Genomic DNA, 26,227 nt, shown 5'->3' on the forward strand with positions numbered 1-26,227 from the left:
TTTAAGCAAGGTTCCGTACATGTATAATTCCATCTAAAATGACTCATATTTGTAGCATCATCAATGGTTCTCAAACTCAACGTCATTTCTTAGACGAGGGCGTTTGATGTCTAATTTGTAGAGTGGTTACGGACACGTGCCTAGGCCTCATTTCCGGGGAAGGAAATCGTGGTCTTCGAACGCCCTCGGAAGCCCGACGAATGCGGTATCCACCTCCTTCCACGGCCTCTACTTCCAAAGAAGTCCTTGAAACATGGAGATGAAATGTTTTCATAAATGTGATATCTTAAGTAATGAAGAACTACAAGATTCTAAGGTGACTTACAGGTGAGGAGGAGTGCAGGTGCAATATGACATGCTATGATTTTGCAGAGGTGGAATTCAAAAATGGGATTGAAATTCATCGTTGTACCTGAAATCCCTACCACGGTTCCGATCGAGGCTTTTGATGTTCCTAACAGGCTCGCCTTTCGGTCCGTGGGGAATGACCCGCCTCTTGGTTCGCCCAAACCGATCGGAGCTTTGAATGCCGCGATCCCGATCGGATTGGACTTCATCTCGGGAAGTCCGCCTATCACTGCGCTTGGAAATTCGGGGTTCCGATCGGGTTCGGATCCTTTGGTGCTTTTCATTTTCTTCTAGCTTCTTATCCACCTCGTGAATCCAATACTCAGTCGTACCAAAAGGCAGATACATATCGTCGTCGCCTTGATCCAAATGATCCACGGACCGGCCACGTCTCTTCTTTTGTGGTTCAGTTTCAAAGGCTGCCAAGATGCGGCCATCCTTTTTGTCTAAATAGAATTGAGGGCTTTTCAACTTGGCCAAGTCGACCTTCCGATTTGGATCGTCATCGGCGGGAGAACGAGAACCATTTGAGGAACTCGAACCCGAGGAAATCGACGATTCGGATGCACGGCGACCTTGCTTACTTTGCGTGCCCGTTTTAGCGTGGCTGGGGGTCTGGCGATCCTCATAGACAGCTGAATACGGGCCTGAACGTCTACGGCTAGGATCCTTGGTCAAGGATGGAGGCGTTTGATATTTGGTACCTTCGACATCGGTGGCATAATGTGGACTTTTTTCGTCCATTTCAGACCAGTTACCTGCATATGGATTTGACATATGCACCCGTGCTACCTTGTCTTCCTTCCATTTACCTTCAACTAACGGTGTAGGCAACTTGGTATCTCCGTAGTAGCCGGATTTGTTGATGTGCTTCATGAAGTCATGGTCACTCTGCTGAATCCCGCCGGAACTCGTTACCTGTGAGGCCAATTCCCGTCTGTCAGTTTCGTGCTCTGGTGTGGGTGAATCGTGGGCTTTAGTCTGGCTTTGTCTGCCAAAAGTGGGCATCTTAATTTTCAAGTAAGACTTTGATTTCTTAGGGGTGGGTCTAATAACATTCGGAAGCTCATCCGAGTCCAACTTTGGTGTGTCTTCAGCATACGATACCTTCTTTTTTGGCGATTTCTTGTTCGTATCGATCTCCATATCTATTTGGGAAATTCTTTCATCGTCGGAAGCTAGCACAGGTCTGGAATTCGGACTTCGTGTTTGGCTTTCCCTCCGGGACCCTTCGAGTTTATTCAATCCAAAGCCAGATAATCGGACTCGACTGTCCCCTTCCCATTCATCTGAGGTAAGATTTTTGTCCAATGGCGATTCAACCCTCACAGGTTTGCCGACGGATGGGCGGCGGTTAACGTAGTCCAGGATATCTTCATTTGATCCAATGACAGTGGGTTTACGATGGGGCAGGCTTATACTGGAAGATTGCAAGGTATCCTCCTCTCGTTTCTCTTGCTCTATATGATTGTTTCGGTCTAATGCGTCAACTGATTGACCCCGGGCTAACAACCACGAGGGAGTTCCCAACTTTCGGGACTCTTTTGGACTTGTGGATACATCAACGGTGGTAACTGGAGGGTCCACTACCGATTCGACCTCTTCGTCTTCTTCATTCTCATGTTCGACTTCCAGGGTCTCGATTCTATCGGCCAATGCGGGCGAGACGCCCCTGGAAATAATGGCTTTGGAGGTATCACCAAACCTATCCGACTTCTGGTGATCCTCTTCAACCAGGGGATTTCCATCGCGGTCGTCCTGTTTTGTGGAGGTTTTGGGTTGGAACACCCATTTCGACCGGAGCTTTTTTAATCCATTGGCTTCATCTTTTTTCGTTTCCACGTTTGCTTCTGGTGTCTTGAGGTCGACTTCATCGAAACCAGGATCAATGTCACCCGGCCGGTCGTCGACTGTGTCTCCTCGTTTCGGTTGGGAACTTAACCATGAGGGCAGTTTAAGCTTCTGTTGGTTTGACCGCATTTCGTCATGCGATTGACTTCTTTCCTTCAGATGAGATCCTCCTTTAGGCGTATCAGAGTTCCGCCGCCGTTTGTTCCCATCCTCGTGAAGACGTTCTTTACTTTTGGAAAAGAATGCGAAGAAACCTCGGGATGTGTCGCTGTCCTTCTTGTGCAAGTTGTCCAACGATAAAGCCTTCATATCGCGAACTTGCTGGGAGGTGGTTGACGGGTCTCCTTGGTTCTTATTCAATTTAGAGTCGGATGACAATACGTTATCTCGAGATTTGGAGCGGAATCCAAAGAATGAGAACCCTTTCTTCGTTGGAGGAGGATGTGCTGTCGGTGCCGTTTCAACCTGATCTTCGTCATTGATCTCACTAGGCGGAGCGGAAACATTCTTCAACACGCCCATAAGAGTGTGCTCTCGATCCAAGGCATCATTATATAGAGCCTCTTTTCGACGATGCATGGGGTCCATTTCAGTTCGAGGTTCGGCAGTGGGAGTTTTTTTCTTTCCGAAGCAATTTGAAAACCAACCAGATTTTTTATTTTCCGGACTATGAATTCTCGCATAATGAGAGCTACTTTCGTCCAAACTTCCCTCAATTTGAGACGGGGGCTCGGGGGAGTCGGATTGGTTTTGGAAGAAGAATCGATTTTGCTTCAACGAAGGAGACGCGTCCAGAACTGGAACTTTAAGACGGGGTGAAGGATTTCGCCAAGGAGGCGTTTGACCTCGCTCCAATGACATCTGCGATCCTGCGAATAGAGATGAAAAAGTGGATTGAATTCGATTTCCAAAGAGTGTCTTGGTGGCAAGTAACACATTTCAAGCTACCTTTTGTACCTTCAACGGTTCATTAAATACAATAATTATGAAACATTTGCTGGCAAACTTCAGAGTGAACAATGCATGAAATCAGACTATTTTCTTCGCAATTATAGGTTCAGCGAGAATGAGGGAGTTTCGAATATTACTTAGCCACTTGTATTGTGCATTATTTGTGGTAAAAACCGAAATGTTAGACCACAACACTGATTTCCCTCCATGGAACTCGAAAACTTATTTGTTTTATTAACTCTTACTCGCATTAGGCAAATTTTGTTTTTCGTGTTAAGTCTAAACTGAATTCCAGAAAGTGCACCCATACGCACTTCCAACAAAGATTCTTTGCGTGGAAAAATATTCAAGATTCCAAGGGTTTTGAGATTTGCCACTTTTCATACAAACAACCAATCCTGGACATCACATTATGGACAACTCTCATTAGATTTATTGTTCGGTTGAGCTCAAGCAAGAAACGCCTTCATGAACTCATGTGAGTGCATTCTCAACTTGGTGTAAATCCTTTTGTTGTCTCGAACAAGTTATGTATTTTTTGCGTACATAGTTCCCAAGATTTGCACATTCCTTAGCAGGTAAAAATGGCAAAGAACAAGTTTTCCCATTGTTAAAAAAATTATCAATACGTTCAATAGTTGGGTTCAGTTTCGTAGTAAGCTCTGTTCTTTTGCTCATATAAGCAGATGTGATTCGCGCTCTCACTGATTCCCATCACAGGCTTCGATTGCATGAGAGATTAACAATGAAAATTAGCTTGCATGCTTCTAAAAACCAGGAAGAGTTTTGTCAAATTGTTTACGTGGATGTTTGTCCTTTATGAGATTAATAAAAGTCAATCTTGCTGCCATTACTATTGTCCGAATTGTAATGAAGCTGTCACACGATCCGAGCAATTTTCAACCAACCCTTAAGACGTTTCATGTAGTATAGGAGGATGTATGTGGTTATTAGTCTTGTCAAGTATCATGTGGCAATTTTAATGGAGAGCACTTAAACGGGTTGGACGCTATGAAAAATGACACCAAGCAACAAAATGTGTGTGGTTTTATGCAACACAGTACTCGTGCAAATTGAGTCTCTTGGTCACAAATTTAGCTTGGGGGATTCAAAAGTTATTCTCGTGTCAGATACAGATTGAGGGGAGGATGTGGATCAGAACAGGAATCCTGAAGCTATTTCTTTCGTCAGACTTATTGCCGCAATTAAGGAGCAAATAAGTGGAATTAGGCCGATAACAAGATGGCTGTTGTTCTTGATGATAATCACGATAAAAGGCGAGCGATGAAGACCAAGAGACCGAGCCAGATATCACTCCATTGTTTCGGCGGAAATCCATCCAATTTTCTGCTCCAACACATTCAACTTTTTGTACTACGACGCTTCACGAGCGATAGATTGGCTTAAAATGGACACAAGGCTTACAATTAGATTGGAAATGTGTGTCAATAAGTATTGGAAGGAAGATGTGACAAAAAACACGAGTTCAACTCGTTTTCTTCCTGCAGCAAAAAAACTGATTACTTTATAGCCTATTATTGATCATTGGATTAGGTAAAGTCAAACATTTGTTTCATGGTTTACTCGGGCAGATGGTGTTATTGGATTATTTAGAGGCAATTTCGCCCAAAGTAATTTGTTTCGAAGGAATAGAACAAGTTCCTTCAAATATGGTTTGGAATGCTTGACTAGCTATTTTAGTTGTTTCCAAAAGAAGGTCTGAAAAATACGGCATATTCGCCGAAATCAATGCGCTCGGAAATGCAATTTGTAGGCAGTCATCCTGGTAATATGACCAAAAATATTTGATGGAGCCTAAAATTTCCTCTGTCCACGAAAGTCAAGAGGCATAAATTATGTCTTTTTCTCTTTAAAATTCATCAAAGTTTCGATCAAAAAAAATGTTACAATATCAAGCAATTTACGTTATCATAACGGATGATAAAATACATAAATAAATATCTTGCCGTCCCATTTCGTTTGGGATACTCCTCGAATGTTTGAGGCCATTTTGTATTCACGGTGCCAAAACGTGTGAGTTGCAAAAGGAAGTAAAGCTAGCAGGACTTCTCTTCCCTGGGGTTGAGGAAGGTGATCAAGATGTTTGAGCATGCCAGATATAATTGCCATATGTGCCTCCATTATCAGACAATTGAGATTAGTGACTTATCTATGAGGAGATCTGTTTATTGAACTAAGAAGTAAACTTAGTCAATGATTACATAAAAAGAGTTTACTCGTCAGCTAAAATATCAGAAACGATCAATCCCAGTCAGTGCACATTCAAATTTATGAGTTGAAATCATGTCCTTCCTGGTTGTGCACAATTAAAAAATCGAGATAAATCATATTCCCCGCTTTGTGAATAAAATCCCGCCCCCTCAGCCAAAAAATCCACAAAGGGCTAGCTAAGTTTTGAGACCATGGCTAGAGTTTGTGACGGGGAAGCAATTTGCGAGTACATCCAAACACTGTTTTATGTCAACATGATGTGAAGAGTCAATTCAAGACATTTCAATACTGTACGGTATCCTGTAGTAGACGATTGGGTAGAACAGCAGTATACTATAGGCAGAAACGTAGGGAACAGGAAACGTGATCACGGTGGCAATTATTGGTACCAATGCACTCGTGTAATACGTGTCTGCACATTGCTCGGCGTCTTTGTAGTAGAATTTCGGGATTCTTTGGGCAAATATAAGGTTACTCAATTCAATGGAAGCTCGGATTTGAGTGCTTAGCTCATTAGCATATGTTGGCATTGGTGAGATTCCTACGACATTACTATCAAGCCATTGGCATAATCTTAACATGGGTATTTGTATATCTCAAGGTTGGACAAAACACTGGGACCGTAAAGTCCTTGCTATAACGAGGAGGGCGCTATTGTTTTCTTCAGATTAGACGGCTTCCTTTCAATTTCAAAGTCAAGATTGACATCTCCAAAGATGTGGATGAATCTCGGCAACAACCACAATTTGATTTCAGATCATTACGAATCATATTGATAAAGTTCTGCTCGTTTCTAATTGACATGAAAATGGAGGACCATTTCACCTTCGACGAAAATTTTCTCGTGGCACCGTCAAAAGTAGCGAGCGATAAGTAAGAACCAAATTACAACATCAGGAGAAAGACACCTGCACTGACGGTGACAGCTCATAGATTGTAATTTCGACGATAAGTTTTAGGAGCTGAAGAATTCAATTCAGGCTGTTGTGAAAATCTTTTTATGGTTCGTTTTTTTCATGGGCTTTTCTTAGAGCAACAGAGAATGCAATCCCCAGTACTATTAAAATGAAAGTTGATGATTCGTCTATTTATTACCTTTCGATCTTTATATAATATTTGAGTACGAACAGATTTGAGTACGAACAGATTTGAGTTGGCCGACCGAGCTAGTCCTTGAATGTAGGGTTAATCTGGAATGTTACTTAAAAATTTGTCAAAGTCTGACTTGAAAGATCCTACCAGATCAATAAGGCCTACGTATTCCGTACGAATATTAGAGGGAAGCAAATTTAACAATGAAGGAGCCCTAATCCAAAGCAGGCTTGTCAATATTATTGGGTGCTATGGACGTAGGTTTGAGCCTCACTCCTCCAACCCAGCTAGATATCACTCCGTCCCTTTTTTCCGCTATGTAGTTTTATATTCCAGTATCAGATTGCGTCTTTTTCGTTTTAATGTTTCCTGTAAAAAAAAAATCGGAGAAGGGAGTCGAACCGGGGACCTCAGGATGGGAAATTGCGTTATCCACTCGTAGTTATTGAAACGTTTATGAGCCTTACGGATCTAACTTTCACATTCAATTCCGTGAATAATGGCCCAAATATCTAGCTTTCTTCAGGTTAGCTTTCATACTCTCTCTCTCTGAGAACGATTCAAATCATTTCATGGGTCATGGTTGGAGCAAAGACTCTTGTCGATGTTTCTTTTGTGTCTTGATGGAATGCGTTCTTAACCATAACAACTTGATGAGAACTTGAAACCGATTTGGATGACACGTGGATATTAAGCATAAACACCATTGGCTTCAAACTCTCATTTACGTAATGGTCTCAGGCATTCACTCACTTACACGAAAATCTTCAACCAATCTGCCCCCTGGAATAAAAAAAATGGGAAAGAATCCCACCTCAATTCCGAGGTGTCGTGCCATCATCATCAACAACAACAAAAGCAACGAATCGAATATTAATCATTTTTGTCAGTCTCACTGGAACTAATAGACAAAGGTGATTCACAACACCCACCCAGATCGCCTTCGTAGGCATTTCAACTTTTTTCGATTTTTTTTTCAAGTACACTAGCTACAATTGTTACTGACGTTGATGCCAATCTCACGTGAAGAGAAAATTCTTATCATCATCACGGACATGTTTAGGGAGAAGAGAAATGAGTCACAATCCAGATCAAGTGTTGTTGGCGATTATTCATAGTCCTATTATGTAATGGACAATGATCAAATTGGAAGCTTTCAAATCGCAATTAAGAAAAGAGGCTAAAACGATTATCACGCAATGAGGTAGTTTCAAGCGAAACATTTCAATTTACCATAAATCCCGTCTTTCAAGAAAAAAAATGATCTCCATTGGCTATCTCTTTTTGAGGGTAGGAATGCAAATTACTTCCAATGGAATTCGAGCTCAATTCCATAAATGCTTATTACAATGTATTTTACTAGCTTTTTAAATGCAGGTGTAAATCAAAGTTTCGGCGAGGTGTAATTGGTAGTTACCCTTTGTTGAAAAAGGAAGTTGTTTTTGTTGTTGTTGTTGGGATTGGTCGAATGAAGATGCCAGCTCCATAATAATCAAATATCATATAGAACGAGACGCAACTCCTTGTGTCATCTTAAACTTGTCAAAATGAGCAATGGGAGGTTTATTTGGCATATTTTCGTGAGTCTGTTGTTCTCGATTGAGCCTCAGGCGAGGAACCTGTAGATTAGCCTAGTCTTTTCGTGTGGGAAGCACAGTACAGTACATTATCCAGAAGGTGTAGTTGTCAGCATCCATCAATCTCAATATATGTTATGGTTCGAGCGCAAAATGCAGTTTAGTCCGAAATTAACTGTATCACGATCGTTACCTCCTATTACGTCCTCTAGGCAGCTAAGCGATTGAAGAGGGCCTAAAACCCTCGTTTTGATGTTCATACCCTCATATCTTTTCTCAAGTTGACCACAAACTCTGATTGATCTCAGATCACATAAATTTTGCAACTTTTTACACTGGACGCCCTGTTTCAAAATGGCTTGATTTTCGGGGCATGGGGGATATATTTTCTGAACCTTTGTCAAACTGCCATGGAAATGTGAAACATTCTATGGTTCTAATTCAAGGAATTGTTCTGAGAAAATTCAAAAGTTTCGACAAACTGTTGCAGTCCTTTGTCTGATTAGATACAAGTCACCGGTTTGAATTGTCTTCTTAATCTCTCTTATCCCTTCAACTCCCGTGTACTGATCCGGAAAGGCATCTTTTTAGCTTAAAGGACCTTAGCTAGGGCTCCCATCTGCAGCAAAGGAGGATGCATAAGTAAAAATAAAAAAAACGTTGAACCGAGTGTTAAAAAGTGACCCTGCCTTCCAAGGACTCCTCGAACCCAGGGTTGCTGAAAGACTCGTTCTTGATCGTTGATTGCTCGGAATTATTGAGCAAAAAAATTTTTTTCCTCAATTTGAGATCCCTAACTGAGGTCCTTCAAGCTGAATAGCTGATTCGCATGAGAAGCATTGGAGCTCCCGGGTTAAGAAAGGCACTCTCTAATATGCAATCTACAACGACTGAGACTAAATAATAGCTTTTTAACTTAAGACTAGATAACGGCATTTGAACTTAGAACCGTCTTGCAAAGGTGATTTTTATGGGAGAAACCTCAGTCTTAGTCCACATTTTAAAAAGATTGTGTGCAGATTTTCTGTTGGAATATCCTTATCTAAGATTGGTAGATATATACTTCTGGTCGTTGCTGGCTCTTTACAACAATCAACTAAGCTTTTTAGGTATCAAGGTCTTAAATCCGTTTGACAAAGGGGGACGATTTCTTCTCTGTGAGGTTCATTTTCAAAGCTAACCATTTAGCTTTGATGGGATTATGCCAAATTATTCTCAAATACAAGATACAAATTCCAACCACTTTTCGAGCCTTGTTTGTGCGAAATGGACAGTGGTGGGCATGGTCAACAGAAAAGTTGGCTTTGTTGATCGGTAAATTGGAGCCCATGGGAACAGAGAAAATGGATAAACAAACCAAATGTTACATTACCTCTATGTAGATTAACAAATCAAGAATTAATCAAGCTTCAAACACTAAAATCTACATGAACGGTCAGGAGATGAAAAGCTTACATTTTGAAAGACTCACAATAAAAGACAACTAGTTTACTAGATACTACCTAAATAAACAATTTTTTAATCAATAATTGCCGTGTTATCGCCCATCTCTGAAAATGTAGTACCTTGAAAGATGCGTAAAATGCCAATGCCAATTTCCATTGTTACTCAATGAAATCAGTCTTTGTACATATATTGCAAACATAATCTTAACTCGCTTCATGGTAAATTTGCCAATATTTGCGCCAAATTTTTTAATTGAGAACATTTTACTTTCCCTTAACATTTTTTATAGTGAGTACATCATGTAAGATCTCAGGACCCCTTTCTCCTTCATAACACAATTCCACCTTTTCATTTCAATGTTCCAGCTATCCATGTGAAGAGATGGCTTGAAATGGTGAACATACACGTATTGACGGAATAACTCTCCTTAATCCAGATTGAACACGGATTTCATTTCACCTTCTCTAATCTGATTTCGGCTTACTTTAAATTTGATCCTATTCCTTGTACTGTAATCTTCTATGATATCTTCTTTCTCTTACGATTCTCTAACATGAATTTTCGAAAAAAGAAATCAAATTCCATGAAATTTACGATAATAGAAACATTGAGTTTGCCAATACGCTACATAGTCTCTAAATTAGACGAAAACGTGTTTTTTGTTTTCTTTCTTAAAGGCCAAAATGGGCTCAGCGAATAAGGGGTTTTCCCTTTGGGCTTGCGGTCTCGGGCACAGTCCGAATGGTCCTCTTTACTTAGCAGACATCTAAAACAAATATCTACTTACTTCTAACATCCTTAATCTTCTTGACATGATCGGCGAAACAATAGGCACAGAGCATCAGGAGAAGCTCGATGAGACCAGCCACCAAAGCCATCAATGCGCAAGCCATGAGAATGGGCAGGACCTTGTTCCTCATGGCACTCTTGATCACGGGCATGCATCCCTTGACATGAATCACACTGTCCACCCGGGGAATGGCCAATTCTTGATTAAAGTTCACTCTCTCCCCGCAATGCTCAAACTCCAACTTGCAACAGGAATCCGGCACAGCCCTGAGGATCCCTGAATTGGGAGTCCAATCTCGATAGCCCTGTTGATGGCCCCCGCAGCACTCATACCCCCTCTGGAGGGCGTTCCAACGGGTTTGGATGTCTTCGTCGTTGAAAAATCGTCTGATTTGAGCCAAGACGTTGGTACTGGGAAAATGAACGGCAGCCACTTCTCTCAGGAGAAATGAGAGGATGCAGGCAATAACGCACAAAAGGAATGCCAAAAAAAGCAGGATGCTGAAGAACCGCAACCCTGAACTAATTTCTTGTTGACGTTTCCACAGAACTAGACCGTACATGGACACGATCACGGTGGCGATCCCGGCAATGATGATCAAAATGGGTGTGGCATGGAACAGGCCACTGGCGAAAGACAAGTGGTTGAGGAGATAGCTACCGATGAGAATTGAACCTAACGCGATGAGAGCAATGCCCAAACCAAGGAGCAAAAGATTGGCAACCAAAAGGATGCTCAGTCTAGCTTTTGATCCGGAGACTGATATGGCCATGGCTGCAATGAAGAGATCCATGTTTCTACCGTTAGTTCTGCATTGCATTTTCTTTTTTTCATATTGATTAGGCGGTGGTATTTTTTTTAACATTATGTTATCAAAGTTGATTTGGACCCACTGTATTTGTCCTCAAGTGTGTGTCACTTGTCACTTCACCGTGTTGATGAGAATCATTTGACGATAAGGAAGAAAGCCTCTGTAATCATGTTTTTCTTTGTTCATGCTTCATTTTTACAATGTTATAAGGGAAGATTACAACTAGCGAAAAAAACTAATATACTAATGGAGACCCAAGCAAACAAAGACTGGGTGGGGGTTCATCTTCAAGTATCCTTCAAAAAAATGGAAATGTACGGCGTATTTTTTACCATTGATTTGATTCATTTACTGAGGAATTGCCAAAAAAAGCCTCATTTCACCACTCAGATTGCTCTCCCTACCATGAAGTTAGATTCTTTTTCGCTATTTCCTCACCTGAATTTAAAACCCGTTTATTGCAATTGCACAAAGAACTTCCTTCGAAACTTCAATACTCCGCAATTGTTTCACCACAGCATTGCGATTGACTGACGAAGAGATAACCTGACGTTTTGGCAAGCAAACTCACTGATCAAGTTCACGACCACCGACCAACTGAATGAATCGGAAAATCCTCTGCCAAGGCCTGAGTTGTGTGTGCATGGGCATTGAACATGTATTCAAAGTAGGTAAGAGTTTCAATGAGTAGTGTACCTTTGGTTACGTCATGCACACCGGGGGGAGAAGGGATCTCTATTCCAACAGCAACAATACATTCGCGGATGGCGTGTGCGCTCTCCAGGATAGGATTCATTCGCTCCTAGCCTTCCTCGGACACTGTATTATGCAGAGCTCAACTTGAATCTCCAAACTAGCTCTCGAGTTTATCACTTGATCGTTTGCAAAAAAAACCTTGATATTCTCATCTTTCTACCATGGAGATAAGAGAGACATGATAGTTTGGGAAAGATTCATGATCACCGGTCTAGAATCTGGAGTTCTTTATGGCATTTCACCGCGGGTAATTCATTGTTGGTGATGCTCTGTGGTTACTAACCACCCACGCTCAGATTCATTCAGTGGTCTGATTATTTGGAATGGGATGCCACGGACATCACCCAAATTTGTTGGCAACATAAAGTTAACAACATGGGGATTTTTTTTTCAAGAACACGTAGCCAAAAGAAGCTTCAAGTAAGTGGGGTCTTGGATATTTTCTGTTGTTGAAATATTTGCAAGATTAGCAGATACGTCATTAGTATTATCATGATTGTTGCATTGTGCTAGAACAACTCTAGACACACAAATATAGGTGGTGGTTCAAAGCCGATTCTTTGTGAAATGCATACCGTATGATTTTCCTTCGTTGCATTTCTTTCCGTTTCACAGGGAGGGGCCGTATTCAAATATGTTGTTAAAATATCTGTAAATGATTTTAAAAAGCCAAAGAGAAGCAAAAAAGCTAATTGCGATGATTGAAGCAATAACTTGAAAAAAAATTAAATCTTCAGGGTGTCCCATTAAAAAAGCCTTTTTTAAAACATACTTCATGAAATAATATCAAACTTGGGGCAATATAGCCCCGACTATGTCCTACGTATCAATCAGGTTTTGTTAGGAGAAGGCCCACTTTTTGTTTTTAATTCGTTGATGATATTAATTTGGAACAAGAGCAGCCGGTTCGCCCAATCTCCTCTGAAATATTTAACCAAGCCATGTCAATGACAGTCACAAGGTCGTCTTGCTCTTCCTGGTTGACATTTCCTGATCGTGAAAAAAAGGCTCTGGCAGAAAGTTTAGACTTTTTTGTTGCAAAGAACTTAAATTAGAAATAACGAAATGAGAGCATCCTAAAGGCCAAGGACATTTCATTAGGGCTACCTTGTTTTTCACATGATGAACATTGAGGAGACGTAGTGGAGTGGTTAGCACAGTTTCCTAGTAAGGCAGAGGTCCCAGATTCGAATCTCCCCCCGAAAGCTAGCTACACCCACAGACTAAGAACCAAACTGATACCGGGCATGAAGTTGCCTATTGAATATGGATGATGTGATGACTAGAGAGGGGCAAAAAGTGCAGAATAGCCAAGCCTTTTGGAGACAAGAGAAGAGGCCAAAAGTGTAAGAAAAGGTGCAAATAAAGTTAACAAAGAGGGCAGATTGAAATATTTATGTCAAAGTAGTACCAACTTGAAAGGCGCCTTCTTAAGAAGCCAAGTTTTGCCTCAATTTCGGACGAAATCGACATAACCTTATTTTGATTAATATCAAGTAATGATTCCTGTTTATTTTCTTGCAGTAGATCTGCACCACACGGACCTAATTGAATAGGAAATGTAATATTGTTTTTTTTTGTCTCAAAAAGATAAGTTAGTTGGCCTGGAGGAAATAAGGAAAGCTACTACGGTGCGTTTTCGGACTCTTTAAGTATCTTCATGCCTTGCTTAGCTTATTTCTTTGGACTTGGAACTTGCGCTTGTCATAACTGTTTTCATCTGTTTCTCAATCATGGTGTGCCGCTCATTATAATCATGGGATGAACCACTTTTAGCCCTCATGATTTAATAAGTGATTAACAATGCAGCTTTTCACACAGTTATTTCGGTTGCAGCCATTGACCTTTGCAACGAATTTGAACGCTAAGAAAGCGCTAATTTCAACCAAACACAGTTTTTTGGCCCAAAATTACAAAAGAATACAAAATAACAGAGAAAAGGTGCAAATAAAGGTAGACAAAGCAATTGTTCAAAAAGTGGGCTTTAGTGGCAAAAATTTGTTGTACTATTTGCTCCTGCCTCGCAATGGCTGGCTTCACTGACCGGGCTAGGTACACCCTCCGACCTTAGCACCTCGAACTAAAAAATGAATACTAATTCCACTTATTCATATAAGGGTATAAATTATTCATCGAATGCCTTTGTTTACTTTGACTAAGAGGACTCTAATGCTTTGAGTTAATTTGATGGTACCAGAAAAACCATGAGCATGTGCAATCAAGAGTATATTTACCCTGCGGATCAGTTTGAGTCTCGATATTGGACGGGAACACCTCGTCGTTTCGTTTTACATTTGTCATGAGTCAATTGTTCAATTTGGAGGCTGTCGATTCACCAGAATTCGTGAATAGTCTTGTACAAGGACTATATGTTCATTCTGACCGCTAGATGGCCAGCAAGTAAGTAATTCTTAAATAATTCCAAAAGTGCGCTTTCATTGAAAAAAGTTCCTTTTTTATTTGGCAATGAATGCTGATAGTTAGAGACAGGAAAAACATTTTGTTTTGGTGTTGAGTGTAAATTCCAGATGTTTGTCAAAACTAATTTGTCTTGCAGTAGCAACTCTTCATCTCAGGCCTCATAGCTTTGCTGCTCAATATTGTACAGTTTTGAATGCGAATAGTTGTCTGAGCACAAGTTAACCTAACTAGAAGAATATATGTTATTAACAAAACTAGTTTTGACAAACGTCTGGAATTTCCACTCAACGCCAAAACAAAATGTTTTTCCTGTCTCTACTAATAAAATTCAAATGACTTGGATCGATTCCTTTCATGGTCGCATAAAATCAAACGGAACATTTCTTCAATAAAACAAAACCTCAAGGGCCAAATTCCAGGTCTTGCCTCCAAAACAAGGCTTGAACGAACGACATTTATTTAATCATGATTAAAAGGATGTCGTCCAAAAATCACTAACAAAAAAGGTAACGGTAACTATTTCTAAAGCTTGAATACGCTTTTTCGATTCTTTACATGAAAAGACCGTTTTGTCATGCTAAAAGGTTGAATTACTTCGAAATATCAACAAGCTCCCTATGTCCATAAATCTACCTACCTCTTACATTTGACAGATATTCAAATGACCCTCATTTGCATAACTCATTATCCTAAGGTCAACCAATGAGGAAGGTGTACTCCGGCTTAGAGGTCCAACACAGAGTCAAACGACAAGCATAATAGAGAAGTAAAAGATAAACAAACATCATTCTTCTTTAAAATCCCATTTTGATGGGATCATGAAATATAACACAATCTCGATTTAACGCCTCATGCAAAATATGGTGTGCGTTTACAGTGTAGGCTTACAGAATAACTTCAGGGTGTCTTCTTCTCCAGTAATCGCTTACAGAAACGCTTAACTTAACTTGGATGATGATAGAAGCCACTATGAGAAATCGAAATCCAAACTCCGTCTCGAAGATTGGGGTACAAACTGCCAAGGACAGATCGACAAACGAAGAGTCCTTTTTTTATTCCCGTTTCCGCGTCTTACTGAATTGAGGTTCTTAAGCCGTCTTTCTTTGTCTAATTGAATCTGTGTGTTGATGGTGGTTAGATACTCGAATATCTTATTAAAGTGCTTCGATTCTTCAAAACATTTGGTCTCGGTTTTATTTTTGTCCATTAATCGACTTTATTGGAACTACCTTCGAAAAGATCAACTTGTCAGTTGTATGAGCCCTGGATCTTAGTTCAGGTACGTACTAAGCAAGTTTGCCGGTTATCAAGAACCTTTGAGAAGGTCTGCATATAAAAGACCTTAAACAAACACTCCAAGGAACGAAACCTTGGAAGGTTCAATCAAATGCATCAAACGGAGGAATGTTGGCAAAATCAGCTGAGCAAATTCGCAATCTTGTTCGAATCCATGACATAACGGTTGTTCCATCTGAGAAACACTGTCGCGAGCCTGAAGTATCGAATGCAATTACACAATTTTCCTATATCCTTGTTGTTAGAAAGGCGAAGTCATGTGTTGACGATAGCCCCAAAGCCCACTAAGAACCAACCGGCTTAATTGGTACTATTCGGTTCCACTCGTTATCCCACTGAAGCTTAAGGTCAACTTCTGTTCCATTCATTTATAGAATACCAATCCTCAAGGGGAGGGGAAGGAACTGGGACTTCCTCTCTCTCAGATGTAGCTAGCTCTCTATCTTCGGTCATTACATGAATTATCATGGCGAAGCGCGTCCCATGGAACACAACTGAGGGCAGGATGGGAACACAAGTCAGCTTCGAGCACTTCGAACCCGCTCAGTCGTTTGAACGAACATAAAACGAGAGCGAACGAGATCGAGAGGAGCCTTTCAGGCCGAGCAAGCGAGCAAGAACGTCGGAGTAAAAGGCCGAAGGCTGCTCCTCGTCTCCTCCAGTCAGAGTGAAGTGAGTGAGCCAGTCGACGGAAGGCTCTGTTTACGTTGTTCCCCAAGATAAAGTCGATCACGAATGGCTAAAATTGGGATCCATCGGCAACACGAAAAATCCTGTTCTTTTATCTCTCTGCTCTTGATGTCAGGCATGTTCAGTGAAGTGATTGTTACTTGTTGTTCCCTGAGGCCTAGCCGTGTTCCAGTGGATCGAGTGAAGTGACTTGTGAGAGGATGCAAACGTGGCCAATCGGGTCTTTGTTGCTTCGTCCATTGGAATTTCATCGTGTGGCATGAGGGTTGAGCACCATGTGGTGCTCTTGGATTCGATCAGCAATTAGGCAAACGTCAGTCTTGGTCCAGTTAGCGAGTCTGGTCACTTGTCTGGCTTCATTCACAATTGCCGGAATTGTAGGTGAGATTATGCGAAAGGTTCTTCCGTCAGGTGGAAAAGAGTCTTTTGTATATGATCATGATCACACCGATCGTTTGTTCCATTGCGGTTCTTGAGGCTAAAAAATGTGTTTTCATTAAATATTCAGGTCTAAATGTAAAATTTGATATTGTTAGTGGGTGGGTCTGTTGACGTCAAGCCATGTTACAGAATTAATGACGACTCTTAAGGTTGGAAAACCTTCAAATTGAATCACATTTAGTGATTGATTGTGCGGCCTTTTTTTCCACCTGAGAACAAAGTTTGTTTGCGTTCAATTAGCATGGATGTGTTTTCATTCAGTGAGGAAAAAAGGAACAGGGAACGAGGAACAAGGAACGACACGGACGCACGGATCAACGACAAAAACAGTTCAAATTTGACACGATTTCCTTGGAACAAAAAAAAATCTTTCCGGCTTCCAATAAGGAAATCAGAAAGGCCAATAATTGAGAAGGTTCGATCGAGATGCAAATGTAAAAAAAAAACTGCAATGCTGGGACTGTTTCAATGCACTCCACAGCCCGTTGAAGATGAGAGGTACGAGGTTATTTCCGTTGACCTCAGCCTTTTTTTCCTTTACGTAGTTGAGAGATGTGAATTATGCCCTAAAACGAACTGAGATGAGAAATTGCCTCCACAAAGAAATGGGGTAACTGAAGGGCCACTCGTTATATCACGGCTTTTGCCTCTCTTTCCACTCGTTTCATTTCACGATTTGAAAAGACCATAGAATAAAGGGTTTCTTATGTGTGCTACTCTTTTTCAGAACCAGATCCGGACTTTGATGACAAATCTCGCTACGATGGCGCCTTTCAAGCCACCATGTCCGCCATTGGAACTTTGGACGATATCCCTTTGCATCCTTTGGATGTGAGTCCACAATTGGCCAGCAATGTGACATCTGCGGGCCAGAGCATCAATGTCACCTTGGTCATGTTATCCCGCAAATCAGCCAAACTGATTTGGAGCCCAGAAGGAGCCTTTTTCGGCCGAGATTTTGAGATTGTCTTCACTCCCGAAGACTCCAAGTGAGTCCAATATCCCGTTTCACAAATCAGTAACACGAGGAACGCTTTGTTCCATAATGCCAAGAGAATGGCGGCCTTCACTTCAAAAGAAACAAAAGATCACGGCTCAATAGAACAATGGCGTCTCCTGCATACGCTTGTGCTCTTGGCCAAGATACAAAAGAGGCCCTGTTAGTGTCAAGAAAATCTAGTCAATCTCCGTTCCAACCAAAGGCCAAGCAAGGTCATCGGTATCAACATTAACTTGTCCGTTCTTTCTCGTCTAGTTATAAGGTTGTGATTTCTCTGTCTGACCCGGTGGAAAACTTTGTCCATCTTCACGACCTTCGTCCGTACACTCATTATCATTTGATTGTGAGGAGCCGGAATGCAATCACAGGAGCCGCCCAACTCCACGTGTCGCTCAACTTCAGCACGTCAGGTAAGCCTTGAAGGCCCACGAGAGGTTCAAGCTCTGACAATTACACTTAGGATAGAGCTGATTTGGATGGATAGAGGCATGGTTGGATGGGTCTTGAACCAAGGAATAGAGAAAAGCAGATAACTGGAGGGATGTCATATAAGTAATATAATTGGATTTGCCGTCATTGCTGAGAGATAAAGTGAGACAAAAAAAGGAACTTTCGAGTAGTCGGAGTAAAGGGGAGAAACAAAGCATGGCTTTTTCCTCCTGGCCTCTAATTGCTTATTTGTAATGCGAGACATCATTACATCTATTACATACAACTCTTAATGATTGCCAATGCTTTCTGCATAGGACAAATTCAAGCTTTCTGTATTCCATTACAGCTCTGGATGCTAAGGTGCAAAATTAGTCACTCACTCTAGCAAAGCAAGGACGACTTCACCACTGGACAAGCGACGGGGGTGGGGGAAAATGGGTAATTCCAAGTCCAATCAATCAAATGCATTTGATCTTTACATGAGTTGACTCAATTGTAGCCTCAGAAAGCAATGGTCAGTTATGATCCCAATCGAACATTTGTGTCAAAAGTTATGAGCATTTAAAATTTGGACCAGGGTGGGCACAAACTGTATGAGCTAACACCACGTTGGTAAGATCTTACCAACGTGGTGCTAAACAAGTCATTTTCTGCCCGCCTTGTACCGAGTTTCAAGTGTTCATTGCTTTTGACGCAGACGTTCGATTGAAGTTACAATTGGCGAACGCTTTTGATGCAACACAAGCCCAATTTGTGCGAAGGAAAATGCATTCGGTTCATCTGGATAAATGGTACGTTTCCCCCCACCCTACCGTCTCTGTCCAGTAATGGCATCGTCCTTGAGCAAAGTTACAAATTTTCAAAGACCCAGAAGCCTAGATCCTCTTGTTTTCAATTTCCAAGTATCTTTAAGTGTGTCTAATCATTGGATGCCTTCCAACTAAAGTTGCCTCCTCTTTTAAAGCAGATATTCAAAAGTCTAGTTTTTGGTGTTCGTTTCCAGTGATGAGCCCGAACGAAATTGTGATCCCTCCACCTCTGGAATTTTCCCGAGTTCAGGCTGACGAGGTGTTCATTGTGATCTTGGTGCTTATCGTTTGGGCAGGAGCGGTCTATGTGTTCTTCAACCAATGGGGTAAGCCGTCAACAAATACAACACATGGTGTTGGCTACCATTTCTTAATAGTGGAAAGTGTTTGCCTTTGGCTGTCTCATTCTTGTGCTAATCCAAGAAATCTCATCTTTTTGTCAAGCTTTCCATCATCTTCCTTCCCACAGACGATGGAACAGAATTCATCGCTCAAGACATATTTACGACAATACACTTTATTACACAACAGTCCTAGGCCCAAGTCTGAAACATGGTGACATCTATCGAATTAGGACAGATTTGCTCGCCTCACCCTGTAAAAATAACCGACAGGGTAGATTTTTTCTCCGATGGAAACACTTGTTCAGAAGTGGATGAACGTCCAAAAGAAATTTTGAAGCCGTTTCTTGGGACGCCTTTGAACTTTGAAATGAACATCAAGGCCAATTTTTGGGCCTTATTTTTTTGCTAACGTTTCCTCTTTGTTAGCGTTTAGACTTCAAGGCCACACTGTAACATCTTGATGGTTTGAGTGGAAAATTGACTCACATTGGGTGACGAACGTTTTGGATTTCAAATCTCTTTTCAAAACATTTGTCAACTTTATTCCTGATATAAGGACCGCAAATTCTTTAGAATTGAAGCATTAATGGGCATGATCTATTTTTCAAGTTTCTCTTGATCATCCACCCATGGAGTTCACAACATGGGGGCGGCTCATTTTGGACTAGTCCCAAGGGAAACTCTTGGTTAGGTTCTCTGCTCCAATAAAAGCAGAACGCAAATTTTGAACTTATCGACTTGATACAGCATATCGTGACTTTAATTTCGTCCTAAAAACCCATGAAATAGCAACCAAGTTGACAGCAAAGCTGATAAACGAGTTTGTGTGGGCTAAAATCAGACAAAATGTCGATCCAAAATGTGACAACAAATAGGACGACCAAATTTTTTTGATCCGCTACATTGCAAAGATTGAAGTCGTTTTTCTTGAGAGCCCACTCAAAAGTATTTGTTCCCCTTTGAAATGTTGAAAGTCCAAATTGACGATGTTCATTGAGCTCAAAAGAGGATGTGAAGTACTGTATCTACAAAGAAAAGCCAAGTAATTGAATTTAGTTCAAGCTCTGGCTACTTTTTCGCGTGAACCTTTCCTGAAAGTTCAGTTCCAACGAGGAGAGTAAAACCAGTATCGTTGTTTTAAATTCCAGACAAGCTCAACTCCACTGACCATCAGTGGTACAAGTTTTCCACCATATCCAGATGGGTTCGGGGTAATGACAAGGATAATTAGGAACTAACGTTAATTTCTACCGATTCTGCTAGTGTATAGTACATTGATCACAAAACTCTCTTACACAGTATATTCGCAGCTTTTTTGGGAAGTGCATTTACCTCATCCTTTAGTTAGACAGATGAAGCTCCTCTTGCACTTTGCTTAACATTTGCATGACTTATAATACACGTTGCTGACGAACATCATGTTAATCTGTAAAGAGGAAGTGCTGTTGGTGATGACGCCATCATTAGATTACCGTTCCATATTTATTGGCCTTGCATTATATTGTCAAGTCCTGACATTGTTTGGATTCAATTTCATAAGCAACATTTTCAACTGCCCAGTTCTTGAGCAAGAACTCACTTTATGATGCAATTTTCAGTCACCCTGTTCCATCCTGAAATCAACTTTAAAAATCAGTGTTGCGGCATTAGGTTTCACTTTCGAATGTTCAAATACGTCTTACTTTTGACCCAGATAATTAAGCCAGGCGCAAAGGTTGCCAAATCGGTTTCCTGATCAATGGAAGAACCTGAAAAAATCCCCCCCGAAATGTCTTGAAAAGTTATGAAAATCATTGGCATGCATTTAAGTCGGTGGTCATCACATTCTGCCAACACCACTTCATTCCGAACTTCTGATATGACAGAGAGCTCTCCTACATAACATACAACACACTCTTTGTCAAAAAAGCAATCACAGGACAAAGACAAAGGGTGTGTGATGTTGCATTGAAATATTTACAATCCTAGGTTTCCCTCTAAGAAACGAACTCTTTGTGACCTCTTTCGTTATTTATGCGTGTAGTGACTCATATGCGTGCACCTCTAGTAAAGCATCTAAAAAAACAAAATGTCTTGATTCTCATGTTTGAAAGACGTGTCTTCATCTTTTTCCCTCTGCAACTGCCGACAGCAAGATAAATGGTGGGGTTTTTATTTATGATTTATGGCCTAATAAATTGTCCGTCGAGTTGGAACTTCTGCGAAAAATAACGCCTTTTCATGGTTGACACGTGCATGGATTATGATAAACGGAGATTACCACTAATCAGAAAAAAGTTCTTATGATATGATTGATTCATTTGAATTGGCCATTGATCCGGTCAAACATGTTCAAATCTAAATTGCAAAGTAAGACTATTTACGAACTTCTAGAGATATAGACCTCGGAAGGAAGTGAAAAAACTATCTACAGAATCATTTATCTTTTCCAATTCCTTTACATTTGATATGATCGAAAGATCTTGCCACGTTGCCAAAATTGTTCAAATTTGAGCCTAAAATCTGGCTTAACCTACTCAGCAGAAGAGGTCAAAGTTATGTACTACTGATTGCAAAAAAAAATTTGATCTTTGGCATAATCTTATTGGTCAGCCAGACAAGCTTTTGACAAAGTAATTTACAGGTAAACGTTACAAAATTAACGTGGTATGAATTGAAACTTTGTTTGTTATTTCATAAGCATTTTTGAAAAGGGAACCAATTTTATGGCTGATAAACCGTCCAAACTCCATATCTCTAGAACTCCACGGATAATTTCAAGTCACCTTCAGCCATATTCCCTGACCCAACAACCCAATGCTTGGTTTGCACATTGTAACCGCCGATAGGCTCGAAAAGATTGATCTCCTCATTACTAAAGTCCAACCATTTGTTTCAAATTATCTATACTTTGGGGGACACTCTCTCACAAGGGTGACCTGGTTACCCTCTTGTTCCTGGAGTGATCCCTTCACCAAAAAGGCCGTGTTCTTTTTGCGGAATTAGCTTGAAACATGAATGAAATTCATTTTAAAAAAAATGCGCATTTGGCTCGCTCTAGGAAAAATCCGTGGCATTATTCCCTATCAACCCGCCTTTCGCAAATACGATGTGGACCAAGTGGACGTGGACGATGTGGCCAGCCTCATTCCCCCCGGGTGCCATCAGTGCGAAACGAGACAGGTAATTGCTTGTAGAACCTTAAAACGAGAAGAAGATGGTTGAAAGCACCACCCATCATCCAAGCACTAAAGAAAACAAGAACAGAGCCATTGATTGGGTGTGATGCAAAATATGTTCTACAGGTTTCATCTGAGATGAAACAGTGGCCGTTCTTGGAATAAGTTTGTTACGGATAAACACTGAGCAGAGCAGTGGACTTCTTTACCGCTACTGGAAATGCTATCCCAAACGGTTCAAGTGGGCGTCTAATATAGCATTAGATTCATTTGATACCTGATCCATCAACGAGTTAGAGTTGCCAGATCTGGCAAGTCCTTGAATACAGGGTTGATCTGGAATTTTAGTCAAAAACTTGTCCAACTCTGACTTTAAAGATGCTACAGGATCACCGTTGTATGTACATATTCCCTACGAATATTTGAGGAGGTCAAATCTTCAAATGAAGGAGCCTAAGAAAGTAGAGAAGAGGATCTCATTGATATCGAGTTGTCAGTTTATCATTTAGTTTGTTAACTACATGTTTGCATGCCCCGATGCAGATCAAGCGCTAATATCGAACATGGTTGGGTGCATCAGAAAGTTACCAAAATGAAATTATAATCGGGGAATTACGCGACTCTTTTCTAGTGACCTTTTGCGTTTTGTGAGCACTTTCAAGCCCTCGAGAATCCAGGCTAGTTAAAACAATAAAGTCCACTTCCCTTCTTTCTTGGGCTCCTTCATTGTTTAATTTGCTTCCCTCTAATATTCGTAGGGAATACGTAGGCCTTGTTGATCCGGTAGCAGGATTTAAGTCTGACTTGGACAAGTTTTTAACTAAAATACCTGATCAACCCTTCATTCAAAGATTAGCCAGACTTGTTGGTAGACCAAATATTGTATAAGGATTAAAAGGTAATAGATAGACGAATCATAACCTTTCATGTTAATAGTACTGGATATTTCATTCCCTGTAGAGGTTAGAAAAGCACGTGAAAAACCAAACCAAATAAGAAAAATCAAATGATAAATCGGGTCCAATGATCAAAGGATCAATGTTTTTGCAAACTAATTTTACAACCATCTGGACATTACTGGAGGTCGGAAAGATAAATAGTTTATTTTGATACAGTTAAGTCAACCAATTTTGGCTTGCTTTGAACAATTATCAGCGATTTTTTGACCGGGTACTAGCAACTCTCTCAAAATTTATTTTAGAATCGATTTTTTCCTTTTTTCTTCCAAAGGACTAAAATAAGATCGCTGTCATGCTTGAAATGCTTCGATATCCACGGGGCATTTGTTGCGAGGGCTCCGACGTCTTTAATTACATGCCCAAAAACTTGTTTGTCCTAATAAGAACTACCTAAAAATTGCCCTTAGCTACAGTGTACGGATGGTTTAAGATGTTAACTTCAGCTTAGGAAATTGTTGTACATGTCTGAATTGACGTTTCCTGCTTCATTCATCTATAGGCCATCTTTAAGATAAGCTTATAGGAACCTAACGAAAAAGAAGTTTTTGCAAAAAGACCATTAAACTGTTTTTTTACCAACTGCAACAGACGCAATCAAAATACGCTACTTTTACTTTTTGATTGAATGGTTTCCTCCCTAAAAAAGAGTATATTGTGCCTAATATTCCTCGATTATATTTTTGTCTTTCGCTAATTATTTCCATATCTTATTTAAAATTATTGTTCATGTTAACGTTGACACGATGGCATAACGTGTTTGTTGTTTTAGGCATATCACCAACAAATTTGTAACAGCAATCTTGAATGACTCTTCCCCATTACTTTCCCCTTTAACTTTGGGCCCACTAATAGACCTGCTTTACCTGAAGTAGTAGACAAGTCCCTAACATGTTCACTTTACCATTGAGATTGAGACTTCTCCACCCATCACGAAATGGCATATTCAGTGGGCGCGCCTCTTTCTGAAATGATTGCTCATTCAGCTCCTTGTCCGTTAATACCTGGCTCCTATTATGGAGTGTTCCCTTAAACACGTAGAACTAGCTATTACAAAGTGTATAACAAATAAATACTCAAGTAGGAATTCGTCAAACTTGGAAATCGTGTGCAATAATCGCGCAAAGCATTGTTGTGGTTGCAGAAAGCATGGAATGGACAAATTATATTGCTTCAATGTTGACGCTATTCGTTCATCGTAATATGTCGCACGCGACCTGAAAATGTTCCAAAACTATTTGCCTGGTTGACAGAGCCCCTTTTAAAAGCATGAATAACCACAATTGCACAGCTTGGTGACTGAGGACAGCAATTTCCAATGCTTAGAATGAAAAGCGGAATATCCAAAAGCCTTGGTCTTCAATGAAAGGCCCTCAGCAAGGCCGTGTCTGGAAGAAACCATTTGAAGGAATTCAATGAACAATTTTCTCGCTTCTGAAGCTCGATAACGAAATGCTCTGCAAATTCAATCGGACAGAGTAAAGCAAGAAAAAAAGTGATTCCAATGTCAACCTTAATTCATAGCCATGGTTGGACAACAAACTGGCTGCTGCTCTTTTTTCCCCGAATTTAGCTCATTTTGATATAATATGTAAGAACACAAAGTTTTTGTCGCTTCCAAAAAAGTACAAATTTAATTACGCATAATAATGCAGTCTTTGATTATTTTATTTTCAGAGTAGAATACCATTGATTTTAATAATTTCTACCCGTTTTGCAATTGGTAAACGCAAAGAGTCCTTTTCATTCTCCACCCCTTCCTCTTGTTGCGGACACACAAACGTAGAAACACAAGAATATGATCTAAAAGATATGTTTTTTGCTGAACAACGCATTGCTGATCAATTCAAACACCATAAATACATCACCCAGTGTAAAGTTCCGAAAGACTTTACAACTCCTGAAAGGGTAAAATTACAATCACTTTTGACATCCAAATAGGTATAACAGAGAGCTATATTTTGTACACTTGTAGCATACCGATGACTTTTCATCATTATCTTTTTTCATGAAATCAAAGTCAGCCACCAAAGTTTATAAAACTGTGCTATTCATAAAACTATTTTTTGGAAATGATGATTGCCATGTTCGATCAAACAATGTGATTGCCTTACGGTGTCAAAGCTATGCCTAAAATGACATTTGCTTGAGCTTTGTAACAGAGCACCCTCGATGATATGAAAATTTAGCTAACACACAATGCGCGATCGTTGATTGTGATGTTTGTCTTTGCTTTTCCTCTGCATACAGGTTACGTCAGCAAATCCCAAAACCAATTCGCTAAATTTATTTCTCCCCCACTTTTCTTGTACTTCATTAGTGTAATACTCCCCAAATACATTCTACCGCCAGGCTCACTATACAGAAGTAAAAAATAGTTAGGCACTTCCCCCAAAATAAGGCATTCATTTTTAGTTCACTCTTTGGCTTGATTTTTGGATCATATATCTTCTCAATTATCTGCGGTTTGTAGACACACTAATAACTAACCCTTTCAAGTTTAAGCAATTCACTTCCGAGTTCCTTCCCTTTTGCATATTGGATTAATCAATCATGGGTTTCTTCGCTTCCACTATCTCAATCTATCGCTTCAATCAAGTTGCTCGTAATGAGCTTCAGCATCTTAAAGGATCATCAACCACTTTTAATCTTGACCCGCGTTTGCCAAAAATACACCTATGATCAAAAAGTGAAAGTGGTAACTAAAACGCCAATAAACTGGTACTTGTGAGTGTTGAGTGTCCTAGTTTGAGTTGGGATCACTTTCACTTAACTTCCTTTTTATGTTGGCCGTGGTCGCCCACATGGCTTTTCCTCAATGCAGCT

The 26,227-nt window shown here is 40.4% G+C and overlaps 2 protein-coding genes across 6 annotated transcripts in view; one reads left to right on the forward strand and one right to left on the reverse strand.

The window, feature by feature from the left end:
• Positions 1-11,716, reverse strand: LOC131881698 (uncharacterized). Of its 3 annotated transcripts, XM_059228641.1 has the most exons (5): positions 11,537-11,716; positions 10,285-11,061; positions 1,456-3,068; positions 413-1,266; positions 1-245 (listed from the first exon to the last, which is right to left on the reverse strand). In XM_059228641.1, exons 2-5 carry the CDS (start codon positions 11,057-11,059, stop codon positions 83-85), a joined length of 3,405 nt encoding a protein of 1,134 aa, XP_059084624.1. In that variant the 5' UTR covers positions 11,060-11,061; positions 11,537-11,716; the 3' UTR covers positions 1-82. The 3 variants fall into 3 exon arrangements, 2 of the variants coding, with proteins under 2 accessions (XP_059084624.1, XP_059084623.1); XM_059228640.1 differs by having other exon boundaries at positions 413-3,068; positions 11,537-11,715; XR_009373386.1 differs by having other exon boundaries at positions 103-245; positions 326-3,068; positions 11,537-11,715.
• LOC131881701 (uncharacterized) overlaps positions 10,918-26,227 on the forward strand; it is a 23,284-nt gene continuing 7,974 nt past the window's right edge. Inside the window, exons 1-6 of one of the 3 annotated variants that reach the window (XM_059228644.1) lie at positions 10,918-11,089; positions 11,617-11,769; positions 17,430-17,691; positions 17,958-18,112; positions 19,138-19,269; positions 22,328-22,449. In XM_059228644.1, the coding sequence (XP_059084627.1) occupies positions 11,700-11,769; positions 17,430-17,691; positions 17,958-18,112; positions 19,138-19,269; positions 22,328-22,449 (741 nt within the window). In that variant the 5' untranslated portion in view covers positions 10,918-11,089; positions 11,617-11,699. Of the gene's footprint in view, positions 11,090-11,616; positions 11,770-16,249; positions 16,643-17,429; positions 17,692-17,957; positions 18,113-18,946; positions 19,047-19,137; positions 19,270-22,327; positions 22,450-26,227 lie in introns of those variants that run through there. The other 2 variants (XM_059228643.1, XM_059228645.1) reach the window with 2 other exon arrangements.

This window comes from Tigriopus californicus, chromosome 6, assembly GCF_007210705.1.
Source record: "Tigriopus californicus strain San Diego chromosome 6, Tcal_SD_v2.1, whole genome shotgun sequence".
NCBI lineage: Eukaryota > Metazoa > Arthropoda > Copepoda > Harpacticoida > Harpacticidae > Tigriopus > Tigriopus californicus.

Excerpts from the sequence above, each read along its gene's own strand:
- LOC131881698 (XM_059228640.1), bottom strand. The coding sequence starts at position 11,059 with ATGGCCATATCAGTCTCCGGATCAAAAGCTAGACTGAGCATCCTTTTG. Across the intron at positions 3,069-10,284 it reads GAAGATTAAGGATGTTAGAA|GATCGCAGATGTCATTGGAG; the intron begins GTAAGTAGATAT and ends CTCTATTCGCAG. Across the intron at positions 246-412 it reads AACCGTGGTAGGGATTTCAG|GACTTCTTTGGAAGTAGAGG; the intron begins GTACAACGATGA and ends CCATGTTTCAAG.